The 12,111-nt window shown below is 39.2% G+C and overlaps 1 protein-coding gene across 1 annotated transcript in view; it reads right to left on the minus strand.

The window, feature by feature from the left end:
• The window catches only part of RYR2 (ryanodine receptor 2), a 721,598-nt gene that overhangs the window by 294,273 nt on the left and 415,214 nt on the right, over positions 1–12,111 (minus strand). The window contains exon 25 of the mRNA XM_067710999.1: positions 10,345–10,428. Coding sequence (XP_067567100.1) covers positions 10,345–10,428 — 84 coding nt within the window. The remainder of the gene's footprint in view (positions 1–10,344; positions 10,429–12,111) is intronic.

Raw genomic sequence — 12,111 nt, forward strand, 5'->3', positions numbered from 1 at the left:
ATTCCTTGTTTAACCCAAGGCCTTCCTGTACCTCACAGCCTGTTTGAAACAAAACCAAGAGAGGATCATTTCAAGAGAGACAAAAAAAAAAGCCATTCTTGGCTTTTGGATTTTTAAAATAGGCTTTGAAAATTCACTGCAGAGACAACAGTCTTTAGAGAAAGGCCTTCTGATATTAAAAGCTCTACTTATGGATACCAAAAGCGCAAGGCCCTGATGTGTCGGAACATAAAAGGAGACCAGATAAAGAGTCCAGTCTGTCCAGCCCCAGACAGGCTGAATGTTCCAGAGCCTGGAGGAGAGGAGAGCTGGAGGGAAGCCAGGGCTCTCCCCCCCTGCCCAGATGGAGACCAGACAGATCCAGAGCTGAGGGGAACTTCTGTCTTGCTTACCAGATTGGACCCAGGAGAATGGCCAGGTTCCAGAATCTCCCACACCTCAACCCTTGTGCAGCACAGTTTCAGGAAAACAGATTTGGCAACAAACCAAGTGTAGGCTGTCAGGCAACCTTCCCTCCTCCCTCCACCAAGACACTGCAGTCCCCAAGTTGCCAGAGGGAGCATTCCCAGGTTTCCAGCCTCCTCTTAAAGAGGCATGAGTGAAGCTAAAAGCAGAGCAAGGACCTGGAGGACTCAAAAAGAGATGCGGAGGGTCCCAGCGTGTGGTCCAAAGATCAGGCAGGAAAACACGCATCCCATAATGAGGCAGGAGATAGATGGGCCCCAGGCCGAGCAGCTGGAATCTGTCCCCTGTGGACAGGTACTCCAAGATGAAGACAAGAGAAGGAGGATAGTCAGGGGACCTGAGCCCTGCCCAGATAAAAACGTAGAGAGACCACATTTTCCTCATTCTCGAAGCCAAGGAGGCCTTCTCAACTACACATGCACGGCAAGGCTCCTCAGAGATCAAAAAGGGAGGGCGCGCCACCCCATGGTAGGTGATGTCAACATACCCATAGGCCTCTTCGCTAGAATCCATGTTGGCTAAGAGACGCACGCACACACACAGGGGAGGACCCTGAGTTGAACCAAATACAGACTCAGAACCAGGCAAAGCAAGATGATTGGCCACAGCAAACCCGGAAGAAATGTCCCATATAAGTGATTCAAACTACCACGGGGGCACGACTCTTTCTCTGCGTCTGCCCGTGGGAGTCTATTCACACGTACCCTTTTTCCTCCTAATAAACATTTTACCTGTTTCACTACTTTCCATCTCTTTGAGGGAATTCATTTCTACAAAGCTGATGGGCCAGGGGCCTTGTCACTGACCGCTGGTCTAGTGGTTAGGATTCAGCGCTCACTGCCACAGCCCGACTTCAGTCTCTGGCCAGGAATCGAAATCCTGCTTCGAGCTGCTGCAGGCTGAGGCCACCCGAGATCCGCAAGATGCCAGCAGAGACGAATGAAGACAACTAACAAAGACTTCCCTTTGGCCAAACTTGAGTCAGGCTCCTCTGAGCCCTCTTTCTGGCCTCTGACCTTGGGCTCTGTCCTTGTTCCGCTTCGTCCAGTTTCAGCAAGAATCCTGCTAGGTCAAGTTAATGGAAATCCCCCACCTGTGACCTCTGACCCCACTCTTCATCCCCCGCCTTTGATATCCTATCACTCTGGTCTGCCTTCAGCAAGAACCCTATCAAGTTGGTTTTACCAGAATCCCCCTTTTCCTTAATGCTTCCGCGTAGTAATTTTCCATCCACTGTCCCCCACTCTGGTCCTGAGCTACAAATCCCCGCTTGTTCTTGCTATATGCGAATACTGAGGTCTCTCTTCCCCTATTGCAACAGTTCTGGAATAAAATTTGCGTTTATGGCTTTAACTTCTGTCTGGCTCTAGTTTTCTTTGATATAATTCAGCCCCTGAGAGCAAACTCAAAACAGAATGCCCAACGATCCAATGTCCCCTCCCCATCAGGTGAGTGTCCAAAACAGACGTATAGCCCTGGGAGTAAGATGGGGGGGTACACCTTGAATTCAAACTTAACAAATATTCATTCTGTAGTCGAATATTTCAGGCCCTGTTCTAGGAACTAATAGCACTGAATAACATGGACAAACAATCTGTATCTTTATAGAAATTACGTTTAGATGAGGAATCAGGCAATAAACAAAATAAACATAAAATAATAGTATGTCAGAGGATATAAGTGTCGTGAGGAAAAATTAAGTAGAAAAGGAAGCATGAGAGGAAGTACAATTTAAAATAGGGTGCAATTTTAAAGAGGTAGAGAAAGACAGCTTGGAGAAGATGACCTTTGAATCAAAACTTAAAGGTGAGAATAAACACAGAAAACAGCGATTTTAATGGAGTTTGTACTGAACAGACAGGGATTAGGTTTCCACTATCAAGCCGTATTCTGGCTGCAAGGCCCATTGGGTTTAAATATGAAATTAAGTCCAACGAGAGCAAATGAAGAACATTACATATGAGCACATTTTAAAATTTGTGGTCTGTGGAATTTACTCGCTACACATAAAAAGCGTATATACATATTTTTTTCTTCACAATCACAGTGTTCATCCTCACAGGAAAAAATCCAGCTGCATTTGTAACACTATTTTTCATTTAGGTAAACATTTACATATACTGAATTTTGTGCGTGTGTTTGTGTCTATGTGCACAGTATAAATATGGGTCTGCGTATTTGGTATCCCTCTAAGCATTCATTTCCGAAAGCCATTTTAAATTCACATATACATATAAGCATTGAGAATATCATTCTCAACCTTCTATCTGCCCCAATATGCTTGAGAGATACCACTTCCCATCACTACAGTGGCTACACAGCTTGAGGGGGAAGGAAGTGGTGCAGGAGCGAGGGAATTTAGCACTAGGCTTAAATACCTCTCAAAGGATTCGAACATGCTCTTCCACAATTCAACACTACCTCCTACTTCCCAGCGATACACACAAGCAACCAGTTCCTGACCTATGTTTTGGTTTAACAGCAGAGAAGTGCTAACAGAAAGTCTGAATAAAAGGCATTGGTATTCAGACAAGAATTTTACTTTCATTTAAACCTTTACATTTAAAAAAAAATCTCAGCTACTCAGGGATATGAGATACTAGGAACCACAAGCTCTGGGACTGGATTCTTTTTCAGTTGCATTTTTCTTTATTCCCGTAGCAACTGGCCTCTGCTCATCAAACTCTGCAGTGGGTCAAGAGCTTAATTTTACAAGTGTGGGAAGGTTTATGAATTTAAGAACAGACAGTTATGTGCTGTACCATTCAGCTGCCTGCTGGTTTGTTTAGAGGAGGAAGAGGGAGAAAGGGAGAACTGAGCTACAATCAATCACATATTTTTTAAAAGTCTTTAAGGATTTTAAGTGAAATGATCTGTATTATCAGGAAAAAAAAAAAAAAAAAACACCTAACTCAGATTGCCTATTTTCAAATAGGGAATGTAGCACATCATTCTAATTACAGTTGGAGTCTACACGTATCCTTAAATCTGAAATGGGTCTCTTGTAGGCAGCATACAGTTGGGTCTTGTGTTTTAATCCACCTAACCACTCCATACCTTTAGAATGGCGAATTCAATCCATTTACATTTAGAGTAATTATTGATATGTAAGGGCACACTAATGCCATCTTATTAATGGCTCTCTGGTTGCTTTGTATTTCCATTGTTTCTTTCTCCTTCTACGTCTACTTCCGTAAATTGATTATTTTCCATGTTGGTGTGTTGTTTTCCCTTTCTCTGTCTTTGTGAATCCATTCTATACAGACTTTTGTTTCGTGGTAACTTTGTAAATTACATTAAAAATCGTATAGATGAAACAATCCATTTTAGGCTTACCAGCTGTCGCAACTCATCCGTGAAAGCCTGTGAAGGCTCCATCTTTTACTCCTCCATCTTATATTACTCATATTACTGATATTACAACTGATGTTACTGATGTTACAACTTACCTCTTTTTATGTTGTATATTCATTAATGATTTATAGTAGCTATAGTTCTTTTTACTACTCTTTGCCTTTAACTTTTACACTATAGTTGAGTGGGTAACACATCCCCCCTAACATGGAGTTACAACTCTCTGGATCAAACTGCCTGTGTTTCTCCATCTCCAGTGTATTGTATACTTTCGTATGTTGTCCTGTTGCTGAGCAGTATCTTTTCATTCCAGCTGGAAGAACTCCTTTCAGCATTTCTTGCAAGGCAGGTCTACCTGCGGTGAACTCCCTCACCTTTTGTCTGGGAAAGCCTTTATTTCTCCTTCTTATCTGAAAGGTAACTTTGTTGCATACACTATTCTTGGCTGGCAATTTTAATCTTTCAACACTTTGAATATGTCATTCTACCCTCTCCTGGCCTGTAGAGTTTCTGCTGAGAAATCAGCTGACAGCCTAATGGGGTTCCTCTGTGCCTTACTTTCTTTTTTCCCCTGATGTGCTTTAAGATAATTTCTTTATCACTGATTTTTTAAAATTAATTTATTTATGTATTTATTTATTTAGGGCTGCACTGGGTCTTCGTTGCTGCACACGGGCTTTCTTTAGTTGCGTCGAGCGGGGGCTGCTCTTCGTTGCAGTGTGTGGGCTTCTCACTGCGGTGGCCTCTCCTGTCGCAGAGCACGGGCTCTAGGCACGCAGGCCCAGTAGTTGTGGCTCGAAGGCTCAGTAGTTGTGGCGCCCAGGCTTAGTTGCTCCGCGGCACGTGGGATCTTCCCAGACCAGGGCTCGAACCCGTGTCCCCTGCATTGGCAGGCGGGTTCCCAACCACTGTGCCACCAGAGCAGCCCTATCACTGATTTTTGACAGTTTCATTACAATGTGTCTTGGAGGAAGTCCTTTTACATTGAGATAATAGGTGTTCTTTTAGCTTTATGGAGTCGTACGTCTAAGTCTGTCCCCAGGCCTGGGAAGTTCTCAACTATTATTTCTTTAAACAAAGTCCCTGACCCCTTCTCCCTCTCCTCTCCTTCTGTAGCCCAATTATTCAGATATTTGTTTTTGTGATAGAATCTGCTAGCTCTTATAGGCTTTCATCACTCTTTTAAATCTTAGTTTCACGTCCTCTTCTAATTGTATTATTTCTAGATTCCTATCCTCCAAGTCATTTACTCTTTCTTCTACATGGTCTGCTCTGCTACACATGTTCTGTGTTACACTCCTCATCTCATTCGTTGAATACTTTAGTTCCAGTATTTCTGTTTGGCTCTTTTTATAATTTCATTCTCTTTGTTAGAGTACTCCTTCCATTCATTAATTTTATTTATGATTTCACTAAATTGCCTTTCTGAGTTTTCCTGTGGCTCGCTGAATTTCTTAATACTATTTTGAATTCTTTATCAGTTAGATCGCAATATTCCGCGCCATTGAGCTCAGCTGCTGGAGAATTACCATCGTCTTTTTGTGATGCCATATTCCCTTGACTTTTCCATATTGGTTGTAGTCACGTGTTTCTGCTTTTTGCATTTGAAGTAGCAGAAAGCACCTTAACTGAGCTTTCATGTCTTTTCTGGTTCTTATAACTCACCAGGCTGGCTATCAGAAGCCTCTCTTTTGTTTTCCAGAAGGCGACGCTATAGCTCAAGCTTGTGGTTTCTCCCTTGCCCATCCACATGGTCTGTCTACTAGAGCTCACTCTCCTTGACCAGAAGTGTGCACAGGGAGCTGGCAGCAGAGTGGGAGGGAGGTGTGGGTTTGGCACTTGGTGAGTTAGGGGTGCCCACAGTCCTAGTAGGGAGATCTCGGGAGTGGCACTCCCAAAGGCATGTGGGCAGACTTTCTGCTGAGTGCAGTCCCTTTAAGGCCATTTGAAATTCTTATCTACTTCTATTTCAAAGTCCTCCCAGCCCCTAGCTGCAAGCTCCCACCTTAGTACTCCAGGTGCCAGTGGAGAGAAATGGGTTTCTCCAGCCAAGTCCCACCCAGCGAAGGCAGTAGGGCGCTCTCATGCTCCTCTTTCTCCAAGGAAGAGATATCTCTGCCACATAAATCAGCCTGATAACCACCTTCTTGGAGGTGGGGTGGTGCTGGGAAAAGTTTCTCCTACTGCTTCCGCTGTGACCAAACTCCTGTTTCTTTTTTCGTTTGTTTGTTTTCTTTGTTCTTTTTTTCTCTAATGGTGTGTTGGCATCTCTCTTTGGGAGGGCTGGACTTCTGCAAGTTGTCTGTCATGGGCGCGTACCTGCCTGATTCACACTCACCGGATTCTGGTCCCACAGCCAGGAAAGGGGCCCAGGCAGCCTTACTGGCTTCATTAGTTCTGCAGCTTATAGGGAGGTTTCTCTATCTCCTACCAGATGCACTGGTGCGCAAGATTCCTCCTGGGTCCCTGAGAGCTACAGCTGCAAACTGCAGAAACCCCACAAAGGGACTCTTATTCATGTACGGATATCTAATTCACTCATTTATAAAAGGCGGATGAAAAGGAGGAACATCTTATGTTGTCGTGTTACAGACATCACTCCTATACTAGGTATTCTAGAAACTGGGGGCCTTGCAGTAAACAAAGCCCCGGCCTCTTATTGAGTGCATATTTCAGTTTAGGCGCCCCAAAAGCTAAACGAATAAATAACGTCAGCTGTAGAAGTGCAAGTGAAAAAATAAAGCAGGTTAACGATCAGAGCATTATAGATAGAATGCTTAAGGAAGACCTCTCAGAGGAGTTTTTATTTAAGCAAAGACTTAAATGAAGTGAGTGTTCTTTTGTGTTTTGTGTTTTTTTCTGATTTAAAAAGTCCTTCTTCACCTCATGGTCATGAAGATATTCCACTTGTCTTCAAAAAGTATTTTTGTTTTGTGCAATTGGGTCTTGAATTAACCTGCAAATGTTTGTGTATAGCATAAGGTAGAGACCTAACTTTTTTCTATTTTGCTAGTCAATTATATGAATACCACTGATGGAACAGTTTTCATTTCCCCACTTATCTATAACAAGACCTTTGGCATAGGTCAAATTTGTATATATGCATGTATATATTTGGGAACTCTGTCTCAATTTGTCTATCCCAATACCATTGTAACACTTCCTTCATTACCATAGTTTTATCATAAGTCTTGATATCTAGCAGAGCAAGTTTATCTTCTTTTGTAGAAGACTTCTAGATATTCTTGAACCTTTGAAATTCCACATATATTTTAGAATAGCTTAGCAAGCTGCTTAAAAACCTCTGTTGGCGGAATGACTGGAATAGTATTGATTCTAAGATTAATTGGGGGAGAACTGATATATTTGTTGTACCATCCATGATCATGATCTATTTCTATTTATTTAGATAGTCTTTAAAGACTTTAAATCCGATTTTAACATTTAGTCTACAGAGGTCTCGCACCTCTTTGGTTAGATTTCTCATCTACCTTAGGGATTTCTTTATTTTTCTTTCTTTTGTTTTTTTTTTCTTGCACTTCTAAATGAGATTTTAAAGGTATTGATCTAGCAATACTGCTGTACTTATTGTCAACAAATAATACTGTAGATCCTCCTGAGTTTTCAATGAAATAACATTACCTGCTATTGACAACTGTATGTTTTCTTCCTTTCCAAAACTCATAATTTTTTTCTTGTCTCATTGCATTGGCTATATTGAATACATCAGGTAATAGTAGTTTATACGTCTTATTCCTGAATCCTAAGGGAAAAACTTTGGGGTTTTACCTTATAGATCATTGGTTGCTATTGGCCTTTTGTCAGGTTAAGAAGGTTCTCTCAGATCATTGCTTGCTAAGAGTTCATATGCTTATAAGTAAAACATTTTATGAAATATTTATTACTAAATATATTGGTAGGATCATATGAATTTTCTTCCTCACTCTAGTGTGAATAAATATATTTTCTAACATTAATCCATCTTTTTATTACTGGAATAAATTTAGCTGGGCCATAATATACTGCTAAGTTTGCTAATATTTTACTTAGCATTTTTTTGTATCTATGCCCATAAGTGAAGCTGGATTACAACTTCCCTTCCTCACACTACCCTCATCTGGGCTTTATTTTATTATTTATTTTATTCTCAGATAATGAGTTGTAAAGTGCTGCTTCTTTTTCATTTGAGATTACCCATTCTTAAATATTTGCTGGAAATCAATAGAAAAGTGGTTTGGGATGTGTGTGTGTATTTTAAACTATTAATTCAATTCCTTTAATAGCTGTAGCTCTATTAACATTTTCTTTCTTCATGGGTCAGTTTTGATAATATTATATACAACTGTCAATATCATTTAACTTAGAAACTAATTTGTTAATTATATAAATTTGTTACAGTTTGCGGTCCCTCTTGAAAATATCCCTGTAATTGCTCAAAGAAATATTTCTTTTTTCTTTTATCAATCTTTTCAGAGATTTTTCTTCCTGCTTATTAGGTTTCTAAAACATGCTTTCTCCAAATATTGCTTTAAATATGCAACTCTTATGTTTTGATATGACGTCTTTGCCTTTGCCATTCTTGTATTTTAAATTTTCACAATGATATGTTTGATCTATAAGCTACTTAGAACTATGTTTTAAAAGTTTTAAATATGTCATGACTTTACATGATTTTTTGATTGTCACCTCCTGTGATTCAATAAATATGATATTTACAATATCAATGTCCTCATGTTGTAAAGGATGTTGAGTTTTATAAATGTTCCATGCGTTCAGTGTTCTATATATGTCAAGCTTTTAATTTATAGGGGGTTAAATTGTTATTATTCCTCATTAATATTTATCTGTTACACATACTAGTTTCTGGGAGTTGTGTTAGGAATTATCACTATGATTTTTCATTTATTTATTTTGGAAAATCTATTAATATTTTGCTTTCTTGATTTTTCGAAGCCATTTGACTTGGTGCATACGTGAGGAGTATTAGCATAATGCTTATTTTTTGGATCCTTATACATATCCTTCTTTTCTTAATTTTGCTTTCAGAGCTATTTTGTCTTACATGAGGCAACTGACAAAAAGGAAACTGCAGTTCCCTTTTGAACAATATTACTTGGAACATCATGTTCTCATGTTTTTTCAACTTTTCACATTCTGAATTTCTTGATGTGTCTCCTTTAGCTGGGTGTTATTTTTGTGAGGTGTATACAACGTGAGTTATCTTTCTGAATCTAATCTGACAATCACTATATCTTACCTGGAGAATTTCACTGATTTCCATTTATTGAGATTAATGAGATATTTGGATGTATACCTGTCATATTTTTATTTTTAAAAGTAACTATTTTTGGATACACACAAGAGAATATACTTTAAAGCATTCTAATGAAATGAACTCCATTAACCCACCACCATGGTAAAATTAGAACATTACCGACACCTTGTATTTATCTGTGTGCTCCTCCCCTTTCAACACCCCTGCCTATACTCCAACAAAGGTAGTTCCTATCCAGAATTATGACGCCACTGCTTTAGAAAAATAGTCTTATCAGATAAGCACATATCCCTAAAAATATGTACATGTTTTATGCATATATGGTTTTTAGCATATATGCACATAGGGTTTTAGCCCTATACTTTATATATATAACCTTGTAGGATATGCTGTTATACATATTTTTTAATGGAAGGCCTGAGTAAAAAGGTTCGGTGGCCTAAAGGACCTGCTAGAATTTGCGCTCGCATAGCAAGCACATGGTTTCTATTTTAATTTTATGTTTATCTGGGGTGGCGGATAGAAATTACGGAGTGGCTACTTTGTTTTTATCTCCATGATATTACTTAGCACATGTCCAGGACTGCTATTTACAACATGCAGGCCTCGGAAGAGTGGCTTGAACACTTAAACTAAACTAAATAAAGAAAAAGTAATAATATGTAACAGTTATCATTTATTAAGCACTTATACTCATTTAATCCCTACAACTTCCCGTATTCATACCTGTTAGCAGATGAGAAAGCTGAAGTTTTAAGAAGTTAAACAAGGTCACAGAGATTGTAGCATAGCAGGCAAAATAACTCCGAGAGCATCTAGTGCCTCAGTTATCTCATCTTAAAGTGGAAATGATAACACTGACTGCATAACTACTCCTAAAATACATTTTCTTTGTAAAAATATATAAAATTATACATCTTCTGGTGGAAAGTGGGAAACCATATCCAATCAGTTAGGATGTGGGCATGCGTGTTCACACACACATACACAAAACGAAAATAACACACTCGTAACACACTACCAAATATTTTGTGAGCTTGTTTCCCCTCTGGGCACTGTGACGGACTCTCACCCCACCATGGCCTTGCTGCAGCCTCTAGTGTAATACAGCAAGCTTAAATTTTGAATCTGAATTTTATAGCTTACGCGTAAGCAAGGCATCTAGGATTCCATCAAGAGTTTTTTGGGTGCAGTAACACTAAATAAAGTAAGGCACAGACTATTTAATATTGCTTAGACATTCAACTTACTTCTTCGGCAGCTTCATTTTTTTCACCTTTTCTTCGGTGTGTTCATCTGATATACCCACATGACATCCTAATGCCAACAAAGTCCTGGAAAAGAAAACCAGACATAAGCTGCAACAATTCCTTCCCTATGTCCAGAACGACCCAACATAACAGCAGCTGGGCATGAGGTATAACAGTCCACCTCGAATGCAGAGAGAAGTATTTTGTTTTAAAGCAAAAGGAAAGCTTACTTAGTTGTAAATTATTTACTGTTGAGTCATGAGTAGGACATTTGAAAATTAAATGTTTCAATTCAAACACAAAAAGGAACATATTGAAAAGTAAGTCTCTCTACAATCCCTTCCTTCTATTCCTGTTTCTTTCCCTAAAGGCACTGATTGCTACTAATTCCTGAATGTCCTGCTACAATCTATGCATATTCTAAAGCAGCTGTGTGTGTGTGTGTGTGTGTGTGTGTGTGTGTGTCATTGTTTCTGCTTTCCTTTTACGCATTGGTTATGTGTAAGAGTTCTCCACAATTTGCTATCTTGACTTTACAATATAACTTTGATATATGACTTTGACTTACTGTCCTTCATATAAAGCTGGTTTATTTTTCAATAGGTCTGAAGTGTTCCATTCACTGAGTGTGTCATCATGTCTTACCCAATTCTCTGTTCACTATCTTTTGTTATTACAAACAATGCTGCAATGAATAACCTTATACATTTAATACATGTACTATATCCTTCATCTGTAGGATAAATTCCTAGACATGCAATGACTGGGTCACAGGGGTGGTACGTTTCAGAGTTTGACAAATATTGCCAAATGTCTATAGAGCTGGTCATCATTTATATTTCCACCAGCAAGGTATGACACTGCCTGCCTATTTCCCATACCTGGCCCAACACAGAGTTATCAATTAATATGCTAATGAGATGTCTCATTTACAGTTTTAATTGGCATTTTTCTTCATATAAGTGCACTTGAGCACCTTTTTCGTATGCTTTGGCGATATCTGTACTTTTTTCTGTGAAAACATTCCTTGTTCACTTTTCTGTTAGATTTGGGTTTTGTTGTGGCAGTTCAGAAGCCCTTCAAATATATGAGATACGAGTTACAAATATTTTCTCCAGTTGGTTGTCTTTTTACTTTCTTTATGCTGTTCTTTCTATGTAGAGCTTTAAACTTGTTTTTATATAACTGAATTTTTCTATCTTTCAAAAATGGCTTCTGAGTTTTATGTGATACTTAGAAAGAGATTTCCCAACTGTTAAATCACTTGAAGGAACTGTCCTTGCTTTTTTGACGGGGAAGGGGTGGGGCAGGGGAAGCTATATGTCTTAAGGTAGAGGTTTAACTTTATTTTCCAGATGGATACCCAGTTCTCCACAAAATATTTACTGAATAATCCATTTTTACCACTTACGTGAAATGCTACTTTTATGATACACTGAAGTCCCCATATGTTTTTAAATCCTTTTCTGGACTTCCTACTCTAGAAAAATCTCCCTTTCACATGACACATGGGGGTTCCAATTGGCCAGAAACAGTTTATCCAGTGTTTAGATACATTGTATTTTTTTTACTCCCTTTAATGAATAAGCTTTTGCTGATTTTCCCAAGAAAGATCCTCACCGTTCACATTTAGAACTCAACCTTATAAGTCCCCAGACTTAGGTAGAACAACACCCTTTACTATTCATGACAATGAGTGGTTCCACCTATCTCGATAGAATAAGGTGCAACAGCATAAACTTTGTGGATGACAGAATTTCTAAGGTG

The sequence above is a fragment of the Pseudorca crassidens genome, chromosome 16 (genome assembly GCF_039906515.1).
Source record: "Pseudorca crassidens isolate mPseCra1 chromosome 16, mPseCra1.hap1, whole genome shotgun sequence".
Lineage (NCBI taxonomy): Eukaryota > Metazoa > Chordata > Mammalia > Artiodactyla > Delphinidae > Pseudorca > Pseudorca crassidens.